Below are 11,033 nucleotides of genomic sequence, written 5' to 3'. Positions count from 1 at the left end.
AGTGTGTTTGTGTGTGTGTGAAAGTAACAGTTGTGTTTGGCTCATTTGCATGTCCCATGTCCTCATTCTCCAATGCAAAGGTTATAGATTGTCAGTAACTTTAACTTTTCTCTTCTTTCTTCTCTTTTTTTTATCATCATCCATTCACCTTCTCTTCTTGTCTGTCCTTGATCTTCTCTCTTTGTCCCCTCCCTATCATCTCACTCCTCCTCTTCTCTCTCCTCTCTCTTTAATCCTCTCCTCTTCCTTTCACCTGTTTCCTTAATCTCATCTAATCCCATCCCCCTCCTTTTATTCCTCTTTGCTGTCTCATTCCTTTTTGTCCATTTTCCCCGTCCATTCCTTTCTTCCGTCCTCCTCCACAGAATCGCATGCACGAGTCCCTGATGCTGTTCGACTCAATCTGCAACAACAAGTTCTTCATCGACACTTCCATCATCCTCTTCCTCAACAAGAAGGATCTGTTTGCAGAGAAGATCAAGAAGTCTGCACTCAGCATCTGCTTCCCCGAATACACAGGTAGGAAAACATAAAAAAATTAAATTGTCAATTTCCCTGAGTGTATGGTGAGAAATAGCAGCTCTCAAAACGTGTAAGCAGCAACAAAACTTGACAGGTGTACAATATTGATTCACAGAAAGCTGTGAACCAGTGAAACTGAATCCAATTACACAGGACAGGAAACAGTCCGATATACCATAAACTCACTGATCAATTTGCTTTAAAGTTTTAAATGAGAAAAACAAAACACAGCTATAAGAATTTAGCTTTGCCCACATTACTGAGGATACAGGTTTCATGTGCAGACTCGTGCACAATAGGACCACTAAGTCAGTCTTGAAAATGTATCTTAAAGGTCCAGTGTGTAACATTTAGGAGGATCTATTGTCAGAAATATAATATAATCTGAATATAATATTAATAGGTATGTTATCATTACTGTATAATCACCTGAAAATAAGGACTGTTGTGGCTTTGTTCCCTAGAATCACTCTACAGACGCCCCGGGTCGCCTCAATGAGAATATTGATATCTGTATGTTAAATATGAAGCTGGAGCCAGCAGCCGGTTGGCATAGCTTAGCATATAGACTGAAAACAGGAAAAATAGCTCGCCTGGTTCTGTCCAAAGGTGACTACCAGCACCTCTAAATCTCATTAACACATTATATCTTGTTTGTTTAATCAGTACAAAAATATATATATATATATAAATTCCAAAAAACAGTCCAGCCTATAAACCATGTAAAACAGCAAATTGGGATTAAATAAATAGGACATAAGGTGTTTAATAATGGGATTTTGTTACCTGTGGGCAGAACCAGGCTTGCTGTTTCCTCTTTCCTGGTTTTATGCTAAGCTAAGCTAACCAGCCGCTTGCTTAATTTTTACTAGGGATACACAATAATTATCGGGGCAGATAAATGATCAGCCGACAATGGGAAACTTATATTATCATGAATAAGTGAGGTAAATAAATAACAACTGAATATTAACTGAACACATTTGATAGTCTTTATGTTCAATCAAGCCAAAGTAAGTTTTTGATGAAATAAAAATATAATACAAATAATACAAATACAAAAAAATAAACATAACCAATAAACAATAAGAATTGAAGAGTCAGAACTATTGATGTCAGATTTGGTTAGATTAGAGCTGGAATATTAAACATCTCAGGCTTTCTTACCACCGAGTGTGTAAAAACTACAGGTTGTGAACTTCTTTTTAAAATACAAAAAATGTGAAATCATCTGTTATCTTATCGATATCGGCCATGAGAAGCAGGTAATTATCAGTTGAACCGTGCATCCCTAATATTTGCAGACAGATTGACAAACATGAGTGGTTTCAGTATTCTCATATGACTCTCAGCAAGAAACCAAAAAGCTTCCAGAAAGCCAGTAAAAGGATGCTGCAGCCGAGGTCATACTACAGAATGTGAGGCAGGGTTAAAGAGAGGAACACTAATTTAAAAGAGATGATATAAGAGTATGAATGACTACCAGCTGTCTGATCTCAGTGTGATTCCCAGAAGTGAAATAGCTTTCCGAAACCCCTCCCGTGTTTCTGGCCACTGATTAACTGCTGCTTGATACAGTAGATTAGTTAGTTTGTTCTGCATTGTACCTCCGGAGCTGCCAGCACCAATCTTGACATTTACTGTCAGTGAGTTGTAAACCATTCTGAGAAATGTGGCACTTTTAATCAAAGCAGCTGTTTACAGCGGCGAGTCAGCTGAATCATCAGTTGTTAGCAGGAGGGATAGCTGGAGCAAAATAACCAGACGTTTGATGTCGCCTGTTTGCAACCTCAGTTTGAAAAGAGCGATATACATGAAGATTTACTTTACTGTGTTTAAAAGGATAGCAGAGATAAAAAGAGAGAGAGAGAGAGAGAGAGAGGCAGTCAAGAGGCTGAAATTAAAGCTTTGAGGGGGAGAAAACAGGAGAGAGATTTCTTCATGTGGGGGTGAGAGTCAGATGTAGTCGTGGCAGTGAAAAGGAGGCGATTGGGAGTCAGAGAGCAGGAGACAGTCACGCTTGGTCAGCCATGAAGAAGGAAGAGGTGATGGCAAGTGAGAGCTGTCTCCTGCCCTCTTCACACACACGCAGCTCTCTCAGCCGATCCTGTTCATTCCTGTCTCTCATGCTTTACTTATTCTCTGCTAACTGCCCTGATAATCACAGTTAAGTCTATCCGACACATTCCGTCTCTTTCCCCTCCCTCCCTCCCTCCCTCCCTCCCTCCCTCCCGTACTTTCCCCCAGGAAGACTCTTAGAATAATGTTTTTGAACCCCTGACTTCTTGTTCTGTGCAACAAAAGAAGAGCAACCAGGGAAAATAAAGTATTATTGATTAAGAATCAGAGCTAGTTTCAGAACATGGAGAGAACAAGTGCTTTATTGTCATGTGCACAATTACAGTGAATCAGTCATTGGCAATGAAGTTCTCACTGCTCAAACAATATGTATAAAGAGAAAATGACATAAAATAGTGCAGAAGTTAAAATATAGGAATATAATATAATATACCATTAAATCAAATATAATACTGTGGTAGGCAGGTGTTTAGTAATGATAAGTGAATAAATTGGAATGTAGAAAGGTTGAGACAGTGCACCGATAAATATATATACTGTGATGGTTGAACAGCTTGTAAACATTAGTAATAGATATTGTATATATATAGATATATAGATATATATCTATATATAAACAGACAACTTGGTGGTGTTAATGAGGTTTGGTGGTGGTGTTAGAGGCATTGTTTCTTCAGCACATAGTCTTCAGCATGCCAACACACACACGCACACCAATGCTTGAAGTGGAAAAGCACACGTTCTTTATTCAAGTAGAACTACTGATTCAACTTCTTTATTCCAGTAAAACACTGCAAAAACCCTTTGAGAAACAAGCCAAATATTCTTAAACATTATTTGCATTAAGCAAAAAAAACCTTCCAATGGGGTAGGCTAGCGTTGCTTGGCTATAATTCATAGAACTGGCATACAAATCTAGCCAATCAAATATTGTAATGGGCCTTAAAACTAGAAAAAATTATAAAAACTTGCAATGGAAACTTAGTTATTTAAAATAGAATTCATTTAAAATAAACGTTTTGAGTTGATGTGTACCTTAATCTTAGATTAATAATTAGCCAAATGAAGGCACCAGAAGCATTCTTATATTTGACCTTTTTTACACATAATCTTGTTCCACTGTTGTTGTAACCTGTTACTGGTTTAATATGCTTAATATGAGCTGTAATATCTTATTAAGACAAAGTTAGATCGATTTTCTTGAAACCAGATTACTTTTCGCACGTAAAACATGCTTGACAAGATTTTTCTTTTAAAAAAAAAGTAAGACTCAGAACCGAGCCTTTTTTTTTTACGTTCTTGAGGTTCCTTTCTTGCAGTGTGCAACAGTTCTGTAGATAAATGTGTCATCTACGTTTGTCTCTCTTTTCTATCTCCAGGACCCAATACCTATGAGGACGCAGCTGCTTACATCCAAGCACAGTTCGAGAGCAAGAATCGCTCTCCAAATAAGGAAATCTACTGTCACATGACCTGCGCCACGGATACAGGAAACATCCAGGTGGTGTTTGACGCCGTGACCGACATCATCATCGCCAACAACCTCCGAGGGTGTGGCTTGTACTGAGCACGCCCACACACCCCGTAATGTCCTCCCCCTCTGTCCCCTCTTCTCGCTCACCCTTCCTGTCCTCCGCCCCCCACCCCACCCCCTCCCTGTTCCTGTTCCTTTGACACTGCTGTGGAAATGATGATGGTGATGACGACAATGATGATTCTGCTGATTATTTAAAGAAAAAGAAAGAAAAATGCAACTAGGTACATATTAATAATGAGGATAATTTAAAAAAAAATAGGAATACGTATATATAAATATATATATATAATGTTTTAGTTCTTGTCTCTTCTCTTCTCGCTCTGACTTCTCCTCCTGATGTTCTTTGGCCCGCTGCCGAGCAAACTGATTTGTTTTAGTAGAAAACCCGAAACCCTGCAGCCTTGAAAACTTCTTGAACAAAGTCAATGAAAGCCTCCGTTCCCTGTCCTCCTCTTTTCCTTTCTCAGCTGTGTCTTTCGTTGTTAACAAAAACAAAACCTGTACTTTTTTGCAGTTTTTTTTTTTATTATTACTATGAATATGACTTCTGTTTTATCTTTGTTGATCGTGCGTATATTTATTACATGAGTATCAGTCTGTACACTGATTTTTATTCACATTTTGCCTCACCTTGACACCTTTGTTTGTTTATGATTTTGTTTGTTTTTTTGTTTTGTTGCTATAGTAGTGATTACGTTATAACATCTTTTTTGCGGAAATATGTGAAAATGTCAATAGCACTAAAAAAAAAAAAAACCAGACAGGTCGACGAAAACCTTAAAAAAACTCTCGAGACCTGCTGAAACTGACAACACGGATTTTAACATTAGTCTTTTGTTTACATTAGCCGAGACATTTTAAGATATTTGTTGACATTTCCTTTTTGTTTCTGAGTAACTTTTTTCTCCCCACAATCGGGTTTTCATCAACAGGAAGTGAGGCTTCCTGTTTCCCAAACCTGGCCTTAGCCATTAGCCAACCGTCGGTCATGGCCGCGCCTGAGAGCCAATAGGAAATGTGCTAAATGTCCTATCAGTGCCATGTAACGGAGGTACTGTATTGTAGATAGCTACGCTTTTAGAAGCAAGTACACAACGTTATAACTCTACCTTCCTCACTGTTATAACCCCTAGACCTACTAACATTCTCCATGTAAGGAAACTCACTCCTGGTTTGATAATGGTTGATTAATTTATTAATTTATTTATTGATTGATCGCCTGTCCTACACATACCTCCCTCTCTCTCTCTCTCTCTCTCTCTCTCTCTCTCTCTCTCTCTCTCTCTTCATTTACACACCACCGCCATGCCTTTACTTATCGCCTCCATCCATTTCTCTCTTTTTTTTTGCCTTCTTTTTGCATGGCGCTCTGGCGTCCGGATTTTGGGGTCAAAGGGCCCCTCCTTTCTTTCCAACCCTTCTCTCCCCTTCCCCTTCTCCCCCTCCTCTCCTCTTCCTCCTCTTCCTCCTAAAAGCCCTGACACAGATAGCATGAGATACTCAAGCCTTTGTATAAAGAGACCAGTTAATTCATAAAACTTATTAAAAAATAAAAAAAAGCTTCACATAGATACTGTTGAGATAATAATTCAAAAAATCCTTCAAAAAAAAATAGCAAAAGACGAAAAGATGGGAAAAAAATACAAAAAACTGAAAAAGAGCTAAGAAGACGGATCGCAGCAACAGAAGGAGAGAGCTGATCGGTTCCTGGATTGGACCGGGCAGGGTGATAAAATAAAATGCGAGAGTCAAGGTTCTGAAGGGTTGATGGGTCATGTGGGAGGCTCGGAAGAAGAAGTGTAGATTTTGAGATTCTTACAGCGACACATAGAATTCAAACCATCAGAAAAGGACAACAAATCTCCACCCAGTACTACAATGATTAATAAAAGCCAACCAACGTGGGTATTACTACAACAACAAAGATCATGATGATCCTGTAATAGTCTCAAAAGATAATATTTATTGTGCTTTGTAGCTACAAAACCTTTTTTTTCTCTATATCTCCCTTTTTTTAAATGAAAAGTTTTTGCAAAGCGTTCCAGTTTGACAGCGAGCTGATTTGGAACCACTACGATCTCAGACTGACCCCGTGTTGTTGTAATGCTCTGAACTGTGCCCCACCCCCCTCTCCTTTTACCGTTTTGCCTGTTTCCCTGCATTAGAACAGTGTCCTCACTTTAGCCTGACTCAGAACGATTAAATATAATATTATAACAATATCTATTTTTTATTATTTCAGAAAAAAAAAGACAAACCACTTTTTTTGGGGAGAGCACGTTTCTCGGTGCGTCCGCTAGTTAGGAACGCCGCATGTTCACACATCGACGCTGTATAAAAGTCATGCTCCTTTCTTCTTCCTCTTCCTCTTCTGTCTCTTTTCAGTTTGACTCATACCTTCCAGGTCTACAATGAAAAGCACAGTTCTCACGTCACACACACACACACACACTTGCTCGCACTCTTTCTCACACACACACAATAAGTAGATTTGGAAATTTGTTATCTATTCATACCTAATCTATGTTACCCCTCATCGATCTATCTATCCATCTATCTATATAGACTTCTCTTTCTTGCCCTCTTGATTTCTAGCTTTTAAAAGAGAAAACAACTGTGTATAATGACATGATATACCTGTTTCTTTGGCATTCTGTTCCTGTTACCTTCATTTTTTTACCTCCTCTATGTTCTGTTCTTTACCCAGTGAATGCTTTTTTTCTGTGCCGATTTTTTTTCTTTCTCTCTCTCTCTCTCTCTCTCTCTCTCTCCCCCTCTACTCCTCTTTAGTGAATGGTTGTTATTTCATGTGGGATGTCCGTGCTGGAAAAACCAATCGAATGTAGTGTTTACATTAAAAAGCCACTGTTTTCATGACTACAAAAAAGCCAACCTCGTCTCGTCTGTGAGTCATTGTGTCTGTGTTTTTACCTTTCAGCTTCGACAGAACTGCTCCCAATCAGTGCCACACATTCAGTCGCAGTGAATATGTGGAGCAATTTGGAGCAGATATTTTTGAAATCATCATCATGAGATATATGATCAGAATAAACCTGAAGCTGTTATATCGCTCTCTCCAAAGCCACCAGGCTTCATTGACAAAAACAGTCATTTGACCTCACAGTACACTGGAGTTGCTGGTCCACTGCTGCTTCAGGTAGGTTAGTTTAAATCCAAACTAAGCCCTTAAAAAGTCACACAATAACACAAAGAAAGACCAGTAACTCCCATCTTTTTGCAAGGGAAAATTACCATTTTTGTGAAAGGAGTCTGGTAGCTTTGAAGAAAGCATAGATGGATATAAAAGCTTCAGTTTCTTGTCAAAAAGGGCTGTCTGACGTAACAGGGTGAAAATATTCTAAATATAGCGTACACTTTAAGTGAACCTATTATACTTTTCCTTAGTTTCTGTCATATAATCTTACACTATTGTATGTTGACATTAAACGAAGCCACAATGTGCAACATTTCCAATATCTTTTTCAACGTACGTGACTAGTCCATGTCAGATTTCTTTGGTTATTTTGTTAACTGGTTATCTGAGCTTGGCTCCTCTTAATAAGACATGAGCTCCCCTAAAAACATGATATGTAAGATTTTGTGGGGTCTCTAAAATGTTCACAATATGCTATTTTTGCCATACATTTGAAGCGTCTCTGACCAGCTCTGTGAATATACAGCCACCGCTATTGAGGTTCAACAAAATACAGAGAAATGATAAAGGAAAATGTTGAAAAATAAGTTATTCATTTCCTTGTTATTTTTTGTCAAAGCCACAGGGAGCCAGTGGGAGGGGCTAAAGAGCTCCGGAGCCACAAGTTGCCTACCCCTGATTCAAAGATACACTAGTGAAGTCTCAGACTAAGAATATAGAGCAGGAAATGAGCATAATGGGTCCTATTCAAACTTTTTAAAATTTTTTAGATGCCTAAAATAAGTTTGGTTTCAGGCTCCTTCCACAACAGTACAAGTCTTATTGCCGCACTCCTGTCTGCTTTTTTAAACTGAGGGCCTTCCAACCACCATCTACTGTCAGAAACACCTTAGGGAAGGTACCAAAATAATCCTTTAAGGCCGGCAAATGAAACCTAAATTCAGTACTCTAAAATGAGACTTTGCTTGGTAGACGCTGGTGTCACAGATGTTAGATTTAATTATGGTAATGTGCATAATCAGATGGCTGGCTGGCAACAAAAACGTAAAAGCTCCTCAGTAAAAAGCTTGCCAGCAGAAATATAAAATACATCCAACGACTGGAAATAAAAGCAGCACAGTACCATAACTGAAACAAAACCAGCTTTAGGAATATTGTTGGTACACATTGTGACACCTAATGAAACGGTGCTGATGATCTATTTTAATTGCATTTTAATAAGCTCTCTCTGTTTACAGCTGGGCGTCCTATAGCCAACAGCAGGCAACCTGACACTGCCGCAGTCACAGAGGAAGACAGTTATTTATCTTGGGAGACAACATTTACAGTTGAGTCTATAAAAAATACCAGGGGGACCCAAGTAATTTTGCAGCAAGCACAAATGAATCTCCAGAAAATGAAATAATATAGCCCATTGTTTCAGCTTGTGCATCAACTTAAATGTGCACTGGAGTTTTCAATGGGCAAATATCACCTTTTTCTTCACAAAGACTGATTACTTTTACTTTTTTATTGGTATATTTAAGTTCAGAGGCTGTTTTCAATGTCAATGAAATGAAATGAGCCCACAAGGTTTGACTTAACTGATTAAATCTGTTTTACAGGACATTCATCATCAATAATTGTGGCTGTACAGTATCTTACACATTGCTCCTGCAATTATTGAATTCCGAATTAATGGTTTAGATAATGTTGTTAAGAAGTGTACTTACTTAAATTATGTGTGACTGCTCATGTGGTTGATCTGTGCATTACCTTGTAAAGCTCTTATTAAGTGTACTCACCACATCCCCAGACTTCTGCAATGCTGTGAGTGAGCGAACAGTATGAGCACCATGAAGACACAGGTTATAAAGATAAGGAGTTTTTTTTCTTTTAAGGGGATGAAAAATGGAAAGGCAGACACACACACACACACGATTCACACATGACAACAGAGACACAAACATATTGCTTCCTGTCCTCCCCTCAGTCTACCCCCACTGGGAGGAAGTCATGAAGTGAGTTGACATATTTCACAAGGACAAACACAAACACATACAGTCTAAATCTCACACCCAAATACTGGAGACACCAACTCATAAAATCCAAATCTCATATAAGAGACTCAGTGTTTACCTGCTGTCAGTTTGCTTTACGCTTTACAGATTCCCAAGCTATTCTTTCACACATATACTATCAGCAGGAAATGGGATTCTCTTACTCATCCTCCATTGGTATTGGTGTTAGCACAGCAATGTTCTCCAAAGAACACAACAAATATATGGAATCCCGATTTCATCTGTGTTCATCTCTTACACTATGTGTCACACACACTCAAATGGAGCCACATCCTGTCCATACACTGCTATAAAGCAGGGGAGTAATCCTGCACAGACTGTACACACTCTTCACCAGATAACACACACTGGCCTCTTCAAAAGGTGTATTGCAACTCTACTGCAGGTCCCGTTGACTTGAAACATCACAAACACACAGATCAGAAAGGATCCCTGTCAGAGCACATAGAATAGTAAATGTGAGCTGGAGTGATAGGAGGCAGAGAGAGAGGCCGTGTCAGACACTATGCATTCACACATGAAGAGAGAGTGGAGGGAGAGTGGAGTCTTTCATCCTCGCTGCCGTGGCAGTATAGCTGTAAGGAAAAGGCTGGTTCACTGGGTTCAAACATAATACAGAGAGAGGAGGAGAGAGGCTGGGCACATGGAGAGAGCCATCAGACAGCAGCAGAGAAGGAGGGCGGGTGAACACAGAGAAACGGATAGAGGGGGTGTAAGGAAGGGAAACTGAAGCTTATCTACTCGACTCACCATAATTGCTTTTTTTTTTAAAGATCTCTCAGTCACTCATTACCTCTTACTTCCCGCTCTCTAGCTCTTAAAGGGCTGCTTCGACAGCTTTTGAAATTGTGTCAATAATTTAATCTATATCTGGTTTGTTTGTTTATTTGGACTCTAATTAGCTTTTGTATCACAGGGTCCACATAATTTAATACACAGTACCAATCAACACAGACTATAGTAACTCACATTCACATAATGACAATGAAAGTACAGCATGATTATTGACTGATTATTATAACATTGTGATTATTAATTATTACTATAACAATATGTACAGTATCTACTCACATCAGAGGGATGTGTCAGTAGATTCTGTTGCTCTCTCTGGTGTGTCCACTGTGCTAATATTTAACCATTTAACAATACAAGGTTCTTAACCCATCACAGACAACAGCACAGCATGGGAAAAAATGCAGGGCGGTCCAGCAACATTTTTTAACCAGGCTCATCACAATGCAGCATCATCCAGCAAGGCACTGTGTTGGTCAGTCGGGGTGCCCCCACATGCACAGCTCCGGTAGAGCTGGTACCATGTGTCAAGGCTGAGTCCTGGTTTAGAGAAAGATCATGGTATGGGTCCAAATAAGTACCTGACTGGCTTCATCCTTTGCTTCCATCTTAATTACTACAACCACTCAAGGGCTCTGTCACTTGAACATATTTCTTTTTGGGGCACTTGTGGCAACTGATGCTAGCCAGGGGGCTGTACTATGAAGCGAGGTCACTGGCTTATCCAGGTAACTTCAGAAGTAACTCTGTGACATCAGGTGTAATGTCCAGATTAACTCATGCTACAAAAGGTTTTAAAAGAGGTATGTTATCATGGCAGTTTACGCTGCATGTCTCAACTGCTCCGAGCAGATTATCTTCATAGTTCACTCGATGTTACCCTGTAAAC

At 39.2% G+C, this 11,033-nt stretch overlaps 1 protein-coding gene across 1 annotated transcript in view; it reads left to right on the top strand.

Annotated features, from left to right (window-relative positions):
* LOC127353458 (guanine nucleotide-binding protein G(o) subunit alpha) overlaps positions 1-7,030 on the top strand; it is a 109,849-nt gene extending 102,819 nt beyond the window's left edge. Inside the window, exons 7-8 of the mRNA XM_051382718.1 lie at positions 366-519; positions 3,981-7,030. Coding sequence (XP_051238678.1) covers positions 366-519; positions 3,981-4,168 — 342 coding nt within the window. The 3' untranslated portion in view covers positions 4,169-7,030. The remainder of the gene's footprint in view (positions 1-365; positions 520-3,980) is intronic.
* The last annotated feature ends 4,003 nt before the right edge of the window (positions 7,031-11,033 follow it).

This window comes from Dicentrarchus labrax, unplaced genomic scaffold (genome assembly GCF_905237075.1).
Source record: "Dicentrarchus labrax unplaced genomic scaffold, dlabrax2021, whole genome shotgun sequence".
Classification (NCBI taxonomy): domain Eukaryota; kingdom Metazoa; phylum Chordata; class Actinopteri; family Moronidae; genus Dicentrarchus; species Dicentrarchus labrax.
The sequence above is the reverse complement of the archived record's forward strand: the minus strand, read 5'-3'. Positions and strand labels throughout refer to the sequence as shown.